Source organism: Meles meles, chromosome 4 (assembly GCF_922984935.1).
Source record: "Meles meles chromosome 4, mMelMel3.1 paternal haplotype, whole genome shotgun sequence".
Lineage (NCBI taxonomy): Eukaryota > Metazoa > Chordata > Mammalia > Carnivora > Mustelidae > Meles > Meles meles.
In genome coordinates, this window is record NC_060069.1 from 102,237,133 (window position 1) to 102,254,901 (window position 17,769).

Here is a 17,769-nt window from a genome sequence, read left to right on the forward strand (position 1 = left end):
TCCGAAGTCTTTCCTTCTGCCACACAGGGTGCCTCAACACCTTGGCAGCCAGGTATTAGTAATCAGAAACTTGCATGATAAGCATGGAATCAGAGCAAAGGTGGGCAGTTTTCAAGGACCAATTGTGATGTTGGTGTGGCCTGATGATTCATCTCTGTACATTGTCTAGTGATCACAGTCTGCCTCTGTGACTCTTATTTTTCAGTCCTAACTCCTAAGTTCTTGGCCTAAGTCCAGCCAAACCCCCTTCAGACTGACATATTCCTTCTTAATATTACTAACACAATCAATCAACTGTTTTAAACCCATTTTCCCCCAACACCCCTGAAGAACAGGATACCCTTTTGTCATTCTCCTATTAGCAATTCCCAAAATAGAAGCTAGAATGACAGATACCATAATTTGGAGAGGGAGGGGTCTGTATACATCTGAAGAGCACCTCTTGTCACCTCATCCCTAATTCTGACACATGTACCTCCTTCTGCCCTTAGGGAGTAAGTCTGAAAGCCATTCTGTCTCATTTAGAATTTTAAACATTACAGATTTCTGCCCTTAGAGGCCCTGGATTTAAATAATCACTCTTTCATCACTCTCTCAAGGGCACCTGGGTGGCTTATTCAAGGTCCAACTTTGGATTTTGACTCAGGTCTTGATCTCAGAGTTGTGAGACTGAGTCCCACTTCACACTCCATTCTGAATATGGAGCCAGTGTGGTGGTCTCTCTCTCCCTCTCCCTCTGCCCCTCTGCCCACTAGCACTCACTCTCAATCTCTCTCAAGAAAAAAAAAAAAATAATAATCACTCTCAAATGTACTCTTAAATTTGCATCAAGAGCTAGCTTCATAGAAGCCCCTATGTACTGGCAAGAGAGACCATTATTATCTCACTGAAAGAACATTTTCATCCTGCCTGTATTGTATCAATAATCCTAAATCCAATAATATTATATCACTAGGAACATGAAAGGATCAAAATTAAGATTTGAGCTTTTAACAAAAGTTTCAAACCTGTTAAAAGTAATAACCTTATATATACATCTTGTTTTCTCTTTTTTTTTTTTTTAAGGATTTTATTTATTTGTCAGAGAGAGAGAGTGTGCACAAGCCATGGGAGGGACAGGCAGAGGGAGATGCAGGCTCCCTCCTGAGCAAGGAGCCTGATGCAGGGCTTGATCCCAGGACCCCAGGATCATGACCTGAGCGGAAGGCAGACGCTTAACAAACTGAGCCACCCTGATGTCCCTACAACTTGTTTTTGTAATAATTCAAGTACACAGAAAATAGCACTCGTTTGGCAATTGAGGATTCTTTAGAGTTTCAAGGTAATCATTTGTTCTCACGAAACGCAGAGATTTAAGAAATTGAGTCAGGGGCGCCTGGGTGGCTCAGTGGTTTAAGCCTCTGCCTTCGGCTCAGGTCATGATCTCAGGGTCCTGGGATCGAGCCCCGCATCGGGCTCTCTGCTCAGTGGCGAGCCTGTTTCTCCCTCTCTCTCTGCCTGCCTCTCTGCCTGCTTGTGACCTCTCTCTCTGTCAAATAAATAAATAAAATATTAAAAAAAAAAAAAAAAAAGAAATTGAGTCAAATGAACATTCAATTTAGGGCATACCTTGAAAGCTCTTTCTGTAATTAAAAGCATGTGTTTTCTTCCCATGATTTGCCTTTTCCTTGAGCAGAGAAGTGAAGTATTGTTACCTAAATGTAATGATTATCAGGAGTCTAAATCATTGAGGTTTTACTAAATTGAGTCAAAAAGTATTTATTGAGTGTCATCTATTTATAATACAACCCTTTAACTTATGGTCCACTTTTGAGAATAAAGGGCACTATGGCCAGAGTGCCAGAAGACAGTGAGTAAATCAAGATGTATGCCAAACCAGCTACACAGTAAATACTGCATTTGTCACTGGACATAAAACAATGAGCAAGACAGACATGGTCCTTATCTTCAAGATGTTTATACTCAAATGAGGAGAATAGAAATAGAACAAAGAATTATAAGTGTAATGAATGTTACAAAGGAAAAGCACAAGATGTTATAGGAAGGTGAAGGAATGGACCTGACTTCGACTTAGTTTTATTAATGAGTATCACTTCAGACTGAGGGGTGGGAAAGAGGCAGGCATAAAGACTGAGTCTGAAGATCTCGTGCAGGAAAAAAAACAAAACAAAACAAAACAAAAAGGCAGAACACTTAAGAACAAGGAAGATGTACTGAGATGAAGCCAGAGTTGTGGGCTACTGTCAGATCATAGGGTCCCTATAAAAAATCGTACATTTTTATTCCAAGAGAAATGGGTATTAAGCAGGAAGCTAATATTAGTAGGTATGCATTTTTTAGAAAGATAAATTTGGCTGTAATGTTGTTCTGAGGTCAAAAACTTTCTGTGAAAGGCTATATAGCAAATAGTTTGGGCCTTGTGGACCATTCGGTCTCCACTGCAACTACTCAGCTCTGCCGCTGCAGTGTGAAAGCAGCCAAATAATACATAAACAAACGAGCACGGCTGTTTTGATAAAATTTTATTAATGAACAGTGAAATTTGAATTGTCATGAAATATTCTTCTGTCATAAAATATTATTCCTTTTTTTGTTTGTTTAAAAACGTAAAACTAGGGGCCCTGGATGGTCAGTCCATTAAGTGTGCAACTCTTAATTTCGGCTCAGGTCATGATCTCAGGGTCGTGAGATCACATTCATCCTCGTGCTGGGCATGGAGCCTGCTTAAGATTCTTTCTTTCCTTCTCCCTCTGCCCCTCATTCCCCTAAAAAGAAAATAAATAATAAATAAAATAAAATAAAAATGTAAAGCCATATCCCACTTTGTGGGCCATATAAAAACAGGTGGCAAGATTGTTGGGATCTGATATAGAGCATGGAAGGGGTATGAGCTTTAAACGAAATAGCTGAGGGTGGGAGGGGCCTAGAGTCTTACCTTAAACCATGGTTGCACAGTTATTTACAAAAGACAGAAACTATTTGATAATTTGTATGGAAGAATGGAGCTGCCACTGTCTTTTGGCCGCACAAATCCCAGATACTCAATGTGCTGTCAAGAAAAAGGGTGCTAAGCTCAAAGGCTGTGAACTAAACTGACGTGCATTATATTACTGCACAAATAAGCATAGTGACAGTTTAAACACATGTTGAAATGTTGAGGATTTATGTTAAACTAAATCAAATATCTGAAATAAACTGTTCTTTCTGAAGCAATGCATCAGAGAAAACCATGAATGAAAAAAATGTACTTTTATTTTTTAAAAAAAGATTTTATTTATTCATTTGAGAGAGAGAGGACATGAGGGGGAAGGGCAGAGGGAGAGTGAGAAGCAGACTCCATGCTGAGCAGGGAACCCCAATCAGGTTTTGTTCCTAGGACCTGGGGACCATGACGTGAGCCAAAGGCAGACACTTAACGGACTAAGCCACCTAGGCACCCTGGGGGGGGAAATGTACTTTTAAAAGCATTCTTTCTCAAGGAACCATATTTGTCTCCATTTTTTTTTCCCTTTATGTGGATTTTATTTTATTGGAGAAATCAACAAAACATACAAAACACACACACACACACAGATACACGTGATTTTAAAATCATTTTGTTGTATTTACCTTCATCTTTTTTCTAGATTAATGTGCTTTAAGGCTTTCTCATGTAAAAAGTAAGCTAAGTCGACATATTTACTCTTACTCTCAGATTCCTAATTACAAGTAAATATGAATATAATATTCTGAACTTAAAGTCTCTTAAAATATTTTTAATAAACATGACATTATTGAAAAGACTTGTGTTGTTTTATAGAACTCTGTAGTTACATTGTGTATTTTATGGATTTTGCTTTTTTTTTTAGAAATAGTATTACAAAAGATCGGGGCGCCTGGGTGGCTCAGTGTGTTAAAGCCTTTGCCTTCGGCTCAGGTCAGGATCTCAGGATCCTGGGATCAAGCCCCGAACAGGGCTCTCTGCTCAGCAGGTAGCCTGCTTCCCTTCCTCTCTCTCTCTGCCTGCCTCTCTGCCTACTTGTGATCTCTGTCAAATAAATAAAATCTTTAAAAAAAATAGTATTACAAAAGATCAAGAAATCTAACCAATGGGCTTTATCACTTTAAAAAACTAGAAGGATGGGGCACCTGGGTGTCTCAGTAGGTTAACATCTGCCTTTGCTCTAATCATGGTCCCAGGGTCCTGGGATCCAGCCCCACATCCAGCCCCACATCAGGCTCCCTGCTCAGCAAGGAAGCCTGTTTCTCCCTCTCCCCCTGCCCCTCCCCCTGTTCATGCTCTCTCTCATGCTCACTCTCTTTCTCTCTCAAATAAATAAATAAAATCTTTTTTAAAAGCCAAAGAACTTATTCAATTTTTTCATTAAAATTCAGATCTCAGTTTCTTCCTTGGCTCATCTGTAAACCTGAACTTTATCACTTCCCTGGAGTTATTTGTTTTCATAAGGATGTATCACAACTTTCTCACCTGTGATAAGCACAAATTGGACCTCGGGAGGACACTCAGATCAGGTGCATAACTAAATGCAGTAGTAGTCTTTGGCTCCTTATTAGAATGAGGGAAACGCACCTGGGGGATTTCCAGTGCACTCAAAAACCTTGGCACTGGAGAGTAGCACTAGCCAGCTCCCGAGGGCAACACTGGAGTTTTCACCCTACGCCATTAAGAGCAGCCCACTGTAACTGCGGCAATGCATCTGAACATGGTGGGCCTAAGCCAGGAAAGAGGCTTCCTGCAGCACAACCTGGAAAGGGCAGCTCAGAGCGGTAGAGCAGCAAGTCTTAATGCAGCCACTTCATACTCTTGCCAGTGGCTGCTGCGGGCCATCAGACCCCTCACTCTGAGGCCCGCCGCCCTTAAGCATCACCCTGTCCAGGACCATGGCCATGGGGCTCCAAGGAGCCAGGATGCCCAAAAGCCAAGAAAGACTCAGGAGAGTGGGACAACCTTTCTAGTCCCTTGAGGAGGGAGGAGGGTCTGGGCTTGGGAAACTCCCCCACTCCCACCCCACCTCACCCTCTGTTTGGGGACTTAGAGGCCACTTCCTATCCCCAGCACTCCGGGAAGTGAAAGCATCCCAGTGGGGCACTGTTTGGAAGTCCCTAACGACAGCAGCCGCCCCAAAGTTGGAAAAACATTCAACCCTAAGAGCCAAGGAGGCCACAATTTGTCCACTCCAGTGAGGGGCTTAGCTGGAGAGTCGGGAAGAGAGGAGATAGAGTTCTGGCCTTCGGTATTTGAGCTCCAGCAGCAAAGGAAACTTTCTTTTCAGCTGGAAATCTCTACTCCACCCTCCAAGCCATTTTTTTTAAAAAAACAGATTTATTGAACTATAAATCACATGCCACAAAACTCACTTTAAGTGTACAATTCAGAATTTTTTCGCATATCCTGAGCTGTACAACTATCACAACTTTTAGAACATTTCATCCACCCAAAGTTACCCAAATCCATTAGCAGTCAACTTTTCATTCCTCCCTCCTCCTTGAAACAAATTCACTTTCTACTTCTGTGAATTTGCCTATTCTGGACATTTCATAAAAGCAGAATTATACAGTATATGTTCTTTGGGGACGGGCTTTTTTCACATACGATAATGCTTCAAGGTTCATCTATGTTGTAACATGTATTGGTACTTTATTCCTTTTTATTGATGAATAGTATTCCATGTGTGAATATACATTTTTCTCACCATTCATCAGCTGATGAGCATTTAGGATGTTTCCACTTTTTGGCTTTATGAGTAATGCTAAGAACCTTCAAGTGCAAGTATCTGTGTGAGCACACACTTTCAATTCTCTTGCATAAAAACCTAGGAATGGAATTGCTGCGTCATGCAGTAACTATGTTTAACATTTTGAGAAACTGCCAAACTATTCTTCAAAGTTTTCATAATTTTACAACCCCACCAGAATGTATGAGAGATTTCATTACTCCATATCCTCAACATTTGTTAATGTCTGTTTCAGCCATCCCAGGGGTTGTGAAGTGGTATCTCATTGTGGTTTTATGTTTCCCCAGTAGCTGAGGACATTGCACATCTTTGCCTGCACTTATTGGCCATTTGTATATCCTCTTTGGAGAAATGACTATTTTAATCCTTTGTGCATTTTCTTTTTTTTTTTTTTTAAATATTTTATTTATTTGGCAGAGAGAAATCACAACTAGGCAGAGAGGCAGGCAGAGAGAGAGGAGGAAGCAGGCTCCCTGCGGAGCAGAGAGCCCGACGCGGGGCTCGATCCCAGGACCCTGGGATCATGACCTGAGCTGAAGGCAGAGGCTTTAACCCACTGAGCCACCCAGGCTCCCCCTTTGTGCATTTTCTTAATGGGCTATTTGTCTTTTTCTTGAGTTGTAAGAGTTCTTGATTATGTTCTGGATATAAATGCCTGATCAGATATATAACTTGCAAATACTTTCTCCTAATCCAATGTGTTGTCTTTTCACGTCCTTGATGGACACCTTCAAGCATAAAAGTTTTTAATTTTGATGAAATCCAATTTATCTATTTTTTTCTTTTGTCACTTGAGCTTTTGGTGTCATATCTAAGAAACAACTGTCTAATCCAAAAGTCATGAAGATTTATTGCTACAGTTTCTTCTGAAAGTTTTATACTTTAAGATCATACCTTTAGGTCTGTGATCCATTTTGATTTAACATTTGCATATGGCCTGAAGTAGGAATCAAAATTCATTTGATTCATTTGGTTCAAATTGTATGGATCATTTAGTTATTCCAGTACCATTTGGTGAAAAGGCTTCTTTCCCTGTGTAACTGTTTTGGCACCTTTGTCAAAAATCAAATTAGGGCCGATAAGTGTAAGATTGTATTTCTGGACTCTCAATTCTATTTCATTAACGTATATGTCTAGGCCTACATCAGTAAACCTACTGCCTTCATTATTGCAGCTTTGTAGTAAACATCAAAACAAAAAGTGCAAGTCCTCCAATGGTACAGACTGAATTGCATTCCCCTAAAATTGATATGTAATGCCCTAAGCCCCCAACGTGACTAATTTGGAGGTAGGGACCTTAAGGAGAAAGTTAAGGTTAATGAGATTGCTATGGACTGAATTGTTTCCCCTCAAAATTCATGTTGAAACCCGAACTCCCAACACGATGGTATTTGGAGTAGGGCCTCTGGAAGATAATGAGGTTTAGATGAGGTAAATGAGGGTGGGACTCTCATGATGGGATTAGTGCCCTTATAGGAAGCTTGCTCTGGCTCTGGCTCTGGCTCTGGCTCTGGCTCTGGCTCTGGCTCTGGCTCCGGCTCTGGCTCTGGCTCTGGCTCTCTCTTTCCTTCCCAGCGTGTCAGAACACAATGAGAAGGCCAGGAAGTGTTCTCACCAGAACCCCACCAAAGCTGTCATCCCAATCTCAGACTTCTAGCCTCTAGAACTATGAGGAAATAAATTTCTGTCTTTTCAGCCACCCTGTCTACAGCATTTTGTTATTGCAGCCCCAGCTAAGACAGAGTTGTGAGGGTGGAGCCCTACCCTAATAGGACTGGTATTCATATAAGAAGAAGAGGCACCAAGAGTGTGCATGAATAGAGGGAAAGCCACGTGAGGACACAATGAGAAGGCTGCAAGCCAATGAGATGGGTCTCACCAGAAATTCACCTCGCCTATTCCATGATCTGGGACATCCAGCTTCCAGAAGCGTGAGAAAATAGATTTATGTTGTTTAAGCTGCTAGGTCTGTAGCATTTTGTTATGGCAGCCCTAATAGACTAATTAATCCAATTTTGTTCTTCCTTTTCAAGACTGTTTTGACTATTCTGGGTACCTTGCATTTCATATGAATTTTAGGATCTGCTTTTCAATTAAAAAAACAGACAAAAAAAAAAACCAAAAACAAATGCCAGTTGGGATTTTGATAGGGATTGCACTGAATCTGCAGATCAGCCTAGGGAATATTGCCATCTTAACTGTATCAAGTCTTCTGATCCATGAGCATGAGATTTTTTTCACTTGTCTTCTTCAGTTTCTTTTAACAATATTAACTTTCAGTGTTCATCTTAAGGTTCTTTTGTTAAATTTATTCCCAAGTATTTTATTCTTTTTGATATTATTATAAGTGAATTATTTTTTTAATTTTGGGATTGTTCACTGTGAGTATATAAAATATAATTGGTTTTTGTATTTTGATCGTATATTCTGCAATTTCCTGAACTTATTAGTTCTAATGGGTTTCTAATGACTTCCTTAGAATTTTACAAATACAAAACCATATCATCTGTCAGTGAATATAGTTTTATTTCTTCATTTTTAATCTGAATGTCTTTTACTTCTTTTTCTTGCCTATTTTCCCTTCCCTATTTAAGTCAGAACCTTCAATACAATGTTGAATAGAAATGGCAAGAAAGGACATTCTTATCTTGTTCCCGACCTAAGGTGGGGAAGCATTAGTCTCTTGCCATTAAGTATGTTAGCTGTAAGCTTTATCAAGTCGAAGAAATTCCCCACTAGTCCTACTTTAGTTTTGGTTTTGTTTTTCTTTATGTTGGAAATTGTCCCTTTTTTTTTCTTTTTTGACTGTGATGATCATGTGGGTTTTGTCCTTTATTCTACTAATACAGTGTATTACATTGAATGATTTTCTTCTTTTTTTTAAAAAGATTGTATCTATTTATTTGACAGAGAGATCACAAGTAGGCAGAGAGGCAGGCGGGAGGGGGGGGGGGGACAGGCTCCCTGTTGAGCAGAAAGCCCGATGCGGGGCTCGATCCCAGGACCCTGAGATCATGACCCAAGGTGAAGGCAGAGGCTTAACCCACTGAGCCACCCAGGCACCCCCAATGAATGATTTTCATATGTTCAGTCAACCTTGTATAAATCCTACCTAGTCATGGCATTTAATTGTTTTATAATTGTTTTCATATGTTGCTGGATTTGTTTCACTAAATTACTTTGGTTTTGTTGAGGATTTTTATGTCTATATTCATAGACAAAATGTAGGTTTCTTGGCAAGTTCTTTGTCTGGACTTGGTTATGAAAGTAATACTGGCCTCTTGGACTGAGTTGTGAAGTATTCTCTCCTCCTCTATTTTTTGAAATACTTTATGAAGGGCTGATGTTAATTCTACTGTAAACATTTGGCAGAATTTACCATTGAAGCCATCTGGGCCTGAGCTTTTCTTTGTGGGTAGATTTTTTTTTTACTGCTAATTCAATCTCTTTCCGTGTTATAGGTTTATTAGGATTTTTTATTACTACTTGAGTCAGTTGCAATGATTTATGACTTTCTAGTCACAAATGTCCATTTCACTTAGGCTAACTAATTTGTTGGCATAAAATTGTCCATAGTATGAACCCTTTTCATTTTGTAAGGTCAGTAGTAATGTTATCAGTTTCACTTCTGAATGTAATAATTTTAATCTTTTTTCTTGGTCAGTCTAGTTAAACTTCACTGATTTTTTCAAAGAAAGAACTTTTCATTCTGTTGATTGTCTGTTTTTCTATTCTCTATTTCATTCATTCAGTTCTAGTCTTTAACATTTCCTCGTTTCTGTTGGTCTTTAGTTTGTTTTCTTTGCCCTAATTTCTTAAGGTGGAAAGTTAGGTTATTGATTTTTTTCTTTTTTTTTTAAATTTGTCAGAGAGACACAGCAAGAGAGGGAACACAAGGAGGGGGAATGGGAGAGAGAGAAGCAGGCTTCCTGATGAGCAGGAAGCCCAATGCAAGGCTCGATCCCAGGGCCCTGGGATCATGACCTGAGCTGAAGGCAGATGCTTAACAACTGAGCCGCCAGGCACCCTGAGAGCAATCCTTTTTTAAATATGGATATTTATAGTTATAAAATCTTCTCTATTCATTGCTTTAACTGTACCTCATGAGTTTTGGTATGTTATGTTTTTGTTTTCACTTAACTTGAAGTATGTTCTAATTTCTCTTGTGATTTCTTCTTTCACTCATTGGTTATTTAGGAATGTTTTGTTTAATATCCACTTTTTATGAATTGCCAATTTCTGTTATTGACTTTTAATTTAATTCACTGTACAGTCCATTGTATTATTTCAATCCTCTTGCATTTATTAAGGTTGCTTTTATGACCTGGCATATGGTCTGTCAGGACAGTGTTCCATGTGTACTTGAGAAAGATGTATATTCTCCTTGAGTGTCTCATAGATGTCTTTTAGTTCTAGTTAGTTTATAGCTTTGTTTAAATCTTCTGTCTCCTTGTTGATCTCTGTGGTTGTTCTATCCATCATTAAAAGTGGGGTATTGAAATCTCCAACTATTATTAGATATTAATAAAATTATCTATTTGCCCTTTCATTCTGCTAGTTCTGTTTCGTGTATTTTAGGGTTCTGTTATTAGGGAGATATATATATATACACACACACACACACACACACACACACACACAGGTTCTGTTATTGTGTAAGTTTATAATTGTTATATATTCCAGATGGATTGATCCTTTTATTATGATAAAATATCATTCCTTGTCTTTATTTTTATCTCAAAGTCTATTTTGTCTGATTCTACTGCAGTCACTTCAGCTATTTTTTGGATTATTATTTATAATAGTGTCTTTTTTTCCATCTGTTTGTATCTTTAACATGTTTCAGACAGACAGCATAGAGTCAGAGCATGGTGTGGTTTTTTTTTTTTTTTTTGCATTCTTTCTGCCTACTTCTGCCTTCTGATTGAAGTGCTTAATCTATGTTTAATGATTTAAATATAATATCTGCCATTTTGTTATTTGTTTTCTATGTATCTTATGTCTTTTTGTCCCTCTATTCCTCCATTACTGCCTTCATATATGTTAAACAGATAGTTCTAGTGTACCATTTTAATTCCCTTGATTTTTTTTTTTTTACCATATTTTTAAAGTTATTTTCTTGATGGTTACCCTGGGGATTGCAGTAGTCCCCCTATCCACAGGTTCACTTTCCCCCCTTTCAGTTCCCACAGTCAACCACAGTCAGGAAGCAGATTGTCCTCCTTCTGACACATCATCAGAATGTCAGTAGTAGTCTAACAATACATCACAATGCCTGTCATTCACCACTTCATTGCATCATGCAGTCATTTCATCACCTCATATCATCACAAGAAGAAGATATGTACAGTACAATAAGATATCTTGAGAGAGAGAAAGATACCACGTTCACATGTTTTATTATGGTATATTATTATAATTATTCTATTTTATTATTAGTTATTTTTATGAATCTATTACTGTGCCTCATTTATAAGTGAAATATTATCATAGGTATGGATGTATAGGAAAAACATAGCATATATATTGAGTTCAGTATTATGTGCAATTTCAGACACCCACTGTGGGTCTTGGACCATATTCCCTGAAGATAAAAGGGAGACTTACTGTAAAATTAACATCTTAACATAACTATGGATTCTGTTTTGCTTCGTGTTTCATCTTGGAATTTGAATAGTTTAGTCAAATTAACTCCAGAAAAATAAAACTCTAGAAAAATTCAACTCGCAAACACTGTGGAGGTACACAATGGGAGGTTGCTATTATAAGAAGCACCTGCCTCTGGTATGAACACTTACCTTGTCTAATAGTACATTCTGCCACAACCTAAAGATACTGAGGTAACTTCTATCTCTGGCACCAAAAGATGTAAAGAAAAACTGCAAAGAAAAATGGTGAGATAATTTCAGTGTCATTAAACAAAGTGGGGGTGGGGGACAGTATCTCTTATGAAGATCTGTTGGCACCTGCTATGATTAAAGCAAACTAGTAGGACACCATTCCCTATTTCATATATTATTTTTGTTTCACTCTTTGCTACAATAGAATAAAAATAGGTAACTGGAGCTTGAACAAGGTGTCTTTAAAAACTATCTTATAGGGGCATGTGCGTGGCTCAGTCTGTTAAGTCTGATCTCAGGGTCCTGAGATAGAACCCCACATTGGGCTCCATGCTCAGCATGGAGTCTGCTTAGAGTCTCACCTTCTCCCTCTGCACCCCTCATACAGGCACATGCTCTCTCTAATAAAATAAATAAAAATTTTAAAAACTTTAACAGGAAATACAATTTTATCAATATTTACTCAGAAAAGGAGCTTGAAATAGGTAAATATTTATATACACATAATTTATTACAATAATCTTAAAAACTTATGAAAAAGTTTAAAATTTTTTTTATTCTGAACTTTCCAAAGAGGCATGATTTGGTGCCCATATGAGCCAAGTATACAAAAAGCATTAAAAAAAAAAATACAAGTGGGGGCCCCTAAGTGTCTCAGTCAGTTAAATGAGTGACTCTTGGTTTTGGCTCAGATTAAGATCTTAGGAGTCATGGGCTCCATGCTCAGTAGGGAGAATCTTAATAGATTCTCTCTCTGCCCCTCCCCCTACTCGTGCACACACTTCCTCTCTAAAAATAAATAAATGAATAAATCTTTCAAAAATTCAAGTGGATTTCAGAGATCAATTTATTTTAAGGATCTTAATTTCAAATCATATCTTTCATAGTCTTCTAAAAAAAATCCAGAAATGCTTAATTTCTACTAATTATAGATGTAAAACACCCATGTTAAAACTTAACTTTGCTTTGAATGCCATAGAAAAAAAATAGCATGTTTCAATCTATAATTCTAGGTTTGCTTTTAGTCCCATCTCTTCCTCTGCATTTAACTGATTTTGCAAAGTCACGTTTTAAAATAGGCTTTATGAGAAAATCTGACAAGTGACAGCACTAAATACAGTCTCTCAGTGTATCATCCTTCCGACCCCATAGTTAGTGACTTTTCATGATTGAGTAGCTATTTTTAAGGATGAGAAAGCTCAGTTATATGTTTGATTTGCTAAAAAAAAAAAAGTCAAACAAATAATATTTTGGGCATTTACACTTTTCATAGAGAAATTTTAAAGTGCTATTTTCCAGTTAATAAATTGAAATGTTGCTATGTAATACTGTCCATGAAGCAAAACTTTTCATAACAAGAATATATCGAGGAGATTTTCCAAATAGAATTATATACATAATATGTGGCCTAATGATAACTACTTACTATCCTCTATTTCCTTTCCTTAGACCAAACTGTTTTGCTTTCTTGCATTATCATAATCTTATATCATTTTGTTCAGATACATAGATAAGAAAAATCTCCTAGTCCATTTGGTTCCCACTTCTTTTTTTTTTTTTAGAACTATTTTTTCTATTTATTTGAAGCACAGTAAAAAAAAAAAAAATTTGGTACATTTTGAAAATTCAGTGGCACAAGGTACACTGCCATAACTTGAGGGGCATTATACAATTAAAAAAAATGAAACAAAAAAAAAAATTTCCATTTGAATCACTGCATTACATAATTTTACCCACCCAAACAGCCCATTTACAAATATTAGGTCAATAAACTGCTAACATCCATAAAAAGGTAACTTTCTTACTAAAATCCAAGAATTTAAAAGATGGGTATCTAAACAAGAAAAGATAAAACTATAGTTCCCACTTCTTAAACTAAATAACTTATCAATTCTATCCACTCTTGTATATAATCTACCACTTAGTCCTATGACTTTGGGTTATTTTTCTCTCTCTTTTTTTTTTAAGAATTATTTATTTATTTATTTGACAGATAGAGAGCACAAGTAGTCAGAGAGGCAGGCAGAGAGAGAAGAGGAAGCAGGCTCCGTGCTGCGGGCTCTCTATCCCAGGATGCTGGGATCATGACCTAAGCCGAAGGCAGAGGCTTTAACCCACTGAGCCACCCAGGTACCCCTTGGGTTATTTTTTCTTTTGCTTAATTTCCTCATCTGAGAAAAATGAGAATAAAATATAGTAACAAATTTTTGTGAGAATTAAATGAGAAAATATCTATAAAGAACTTAAAACAGTGTTAAAACAAGTATGTTCAACAAATGCTTGTTGCTGTTATCATTATTAAAATTAAAATGCTTGACCCTGAAATGTCACTATGTATGTGAGAAACATATATATGTGAGAAACAGCCATACATTGGGCTTAACAAGGCACAGTCAGGCTGTCCACTGCACCATTGTTAATAATAACAAAATATTGGAAATGAACTAATGGTCAAGGGAACCATGGTAAATTCATTTTATGTAATACTATACAGCACATGAATAAGCAGAAATAGCTCCATCTAGATATGCTAGGACTCCAAGAGGTATTAACTTCTTTTTAAGAAAGAACTGAAAACTGGGGCGCCTGGGTGGCTCAGTGGGTTAGAGCCTCTGCCTTCAGCTCAGGTCATGGTCCCAGGGTCCTGGGATCGAGCCCCGCATCGGGCTCTCTGCTTGGCGGGGAGCCTGCTTCCTCCTCTCTCTCTGCGTGCCTCTCTGCCTAGTTGTGATTTCTCTCTGTCAAAGAAATAAAAAATTTAAAAAAAAAAGAGTCTCTTTAAAAAAAAAAAAAAAAAAAAAAAAAAAGAAAGAACTGAAAACCAACATGTATAAAGTAGCATTTACTTTGGGTGCCCGGGTGGCTCAGTGGGTTGAGCCTCTGCCTTGGGCTCAGGTCATGATCCCAGGGTCCTGGAATCGAGCCCCACATCAGGCTCTCTGCTCAGCAAGGAGCCTGCTTCCCCCTCTCGCTGCTCTGCCTTGCCTCTCTGCCTATTTGTGATCTCTCTCTCTCTGTCAAATAAATAAAATACTTTAATAAATAAATAAATAAAAAGTAGCATTTACTTCAAAAACAAAGCAAAACTATATGTGTGTGTGTACATACGCATATATATGTCTACATATACAGACACACAAAGATGTATATATGCGTGTGTCTATATGTGTATTTATAGATATAGATATTTATATACACAAAGGGAAAAAGTCTGAAAAGATACATACCAAACTGATAACAGTGCTTGCCTTTAGAAAAGCAATGGAATTAGGGATTATAGGCATGGAAGAAAGATGTTAGTTTAAGAACTGTTTTGTGACTTTGTTAGGGAATGCACTGTATTCATATATTGATTGTAAAATTAAAATTTTTTTTTAGTTCTTCTTCCTTTCCTGAACAGTTCAGCCCTAAAGCTGTTGGTGGAACAGAGAAAGCCGGCATCCACAGTAGAGGTGAGGGCAGAGAAGAGCTGTAGTAGCCCAAAACAATGTCAAAACCAGAAAAATTGAGGAGGTTGTCCACATGGAAGGATATAATTCTATTTGGAAAATCTCTTTGATACATTCAGAGCCCAAGTAAGTAAGAAGGGCCTCCATGTATGAGGGTGATCTGGAGCATGGTGTTAGAACAAGAAGAGGGTGAGGGGCACCAGTCAGAGCCTACAGATGGTGACAGCAGAAAGAGGCACCCTGTCATGAGTGTCAGAGCCCAAGCACTGTGACTGTGAATGGCAGCCTACTAAAGCATGTCAGAGCTGGAGCGGGTGAGGGTGACATAGTGTGGTGGAGTCCATGAGGGTGGTTTAGTGCTGGGGGGTCAGAGCCTGAAGGGGTGAAGCGGGCAACTACACACAGTGTAGTTGTCACAGAATATCAAGCACAGGCAATAGAGGGCTTCCCTTTAGAGGGGTGACCGAGCGCAGGGTAAGGTGAATGTAGGGAAGGTGCTTAGTATGGGTGTCAGTCTAAGCAGAGTGAGGAAAGCTTTCACGTGGTGAGAGCATCTGTGCCATGATGGGATGGGCAGCAGCCTGACCTGAAGTGTCAGAAACGAAGTCAGGTAAAAGGGCATCCATGTAGGGGGCAGCACCAGGGTGGCGCAACCAACTGAGCATCTGACTTTTGGTTTCAGCTCAGGTTGTGATGTCAAGGTCATGAGATCAAGCCCTGTGTTAGGCTCTTGCTCAGCACAGAGTCTACTTAAGTCTCTCTCATTCTTGGGGCACCTGGGTGGCTCAGCGATTTAAGCCTCTGCCTTCGGCTCAGGTTCATGATCTCAGGGTCCTGGGATCGAGCCCCGCATCGGGCTCTCTGCTCAGTGGGGAGCCTGTTTCTCCCTCTCTCTCTGCCTGCCTCTCTGCAAATAAATAAATAAAATATTAAAAAAAAAAAAAGACTCTCTCATTCTTAAATAAGTAAATAAATTTTACTTTTTTTAAGAAAGGAAAATTTTAAAGAAATTTTAAAGAAAATTTTTAAAGAAAAATTTTAAGAAAAAAAAAATTTTTATTTTTATTTTTATTTTTTTTTAAGAAATGAGGCATCCATGTGGGAAAGGAGTGGCAAAGGAGTGGAAGATTGGTTACATAGAGACCAACTGATCAGGTAGGTAAATATACTGAGGATAATGGGAGCCTGGTTTCTCACAGTCAGGGGAAGGAGTTACAAATAGGAAAGGGAGAAAACAAAAATGAACTATGTGGTGTTTGACAGCAATTAGAGATATTAGGGTAAATTCATGGTTTATGACAGATAAGTAGACAGACAAGTGGGTATGTATGTGTGTATATTATGAAATTACACACATACACACACACACACACACACACACACACACACACACGATGTATACCCTTATTCTGACCATTTAGAGGGCTTGGAAATAGTGACACTCCAATAGCTATGAACACACTGGCTTCTAATACCAGTCTGCCCTGAAAATAAATAAATAAATGACTGATTCCAGGGCTGAGGCAGGGAAAGTCTGTAATGTGCCAAAAAGCACGGAAACACTCAAATAATGTTGAGAATAGTCAGAAGGACACTGATGGCCTCACATTGGCCAAATTTGGAAGAATTTGAGCATCAAAATAAGGATAGTAATGGATCTGAACTCACTGAATAAAACAAGAAACTATGAGAGCATATTGATATAAGTAAGTGAATGCATAAATTTAAAGTCTGACAAGGAATCATATATTTACATAGTTTCAAAGTAGCTTGCCACAGAATATTATTACAAAGGAAAATGGACTAGCTTTAGAGTAAAGTCTTGTAAACACCATCTTAATCAGGTAATCCAAGTGAATATCACCACTACTGGTAGAACATGAAATCATGGGTCATCTGATAGGATAGAAATGAAACAGAGCATCACTTTGAACAAGCACATTCAATGGAAAGAACAGAGCATCGCTTTCATGTCATTTCTGCCAAAATTTCATAACCCAAGTTTAATTACAAGGAAATATCAGACAAACACAATTGAGGTATATCCTACAAAATAACTTCCCTGTAATCTTTAGAAGTGTCAAGCACGCTTTTAGGGACAAAAGTAAAAATAAATAATATAAAATAAATAAATAAAATAAAATAAAAATAAATTAAATAAATAAATAAAGACTTAAGGACTATTCCAGAATATGGAAAGTAAAGAGCATGACAACTAAATGTAATTATGTATTTCTAAACTATGTCTACTTGCTACAAAGGATATTACTGGAATAACTGGGGGAGCTGAAGAAGGTCTGAGGACTGAACTGTGGTAATTATCAATGTTAACTTCTTGATATTGATGCTCTGTTTCATTTCCATCCTATCAGATGACCCATGATTTCATGTTCTACCAGTAGTAATGATATTCACTTGGATTACCTGATTAAGATGGTGTTTACAAGACTTTAAAGCTAGTCCATTTTCCTTTGTAATAATATTGTGGCAAGCTACTTTGAAACTATGTAAATATATGATTCCATGTCAGACTTTAAATTTATGCATTCACTTACTTATATCAATATGCTCTCATAGTTTCTTGTTTTATTCAGTGAGTTCGGATCCATTACTATCCTTATTTATTTTGGATATTGATATCGATGGTTAGGTTGTGCTTATGCAGGAGAATGTCTTTGTTGGAAATACACGCTAGACTATCTGGGGTGATATCTGGAGTGATGAGGCTTCAGAGTGACAACTTAC

General features: G+C 38.0%; 1 protein-coding gene across 1 annotated transcript in view; it reads right to left on the reverse strand.

The window, feature by feature from the left end:
• The window catches only part of GRAMD1C (GRAM domain containing 1C), a 91,410-nt gene that overhangs the window by 41,742 nt on the left and 31,899 nt on the right, over nucleotides 1-17,769 (reverse strand). Inside the window, exon 6 of the mRNA XM_046001298.1 lies at nucleotides 11,534-11,614. Within this exon, the coding sequence (XP_045857254.1) occupies nucleotides 11,534-11,614 (81 nt within the window). The remainder of the gene's footprint in view (nucleotides 1-11,533; nucleotides 11,615-17,769) is intronic.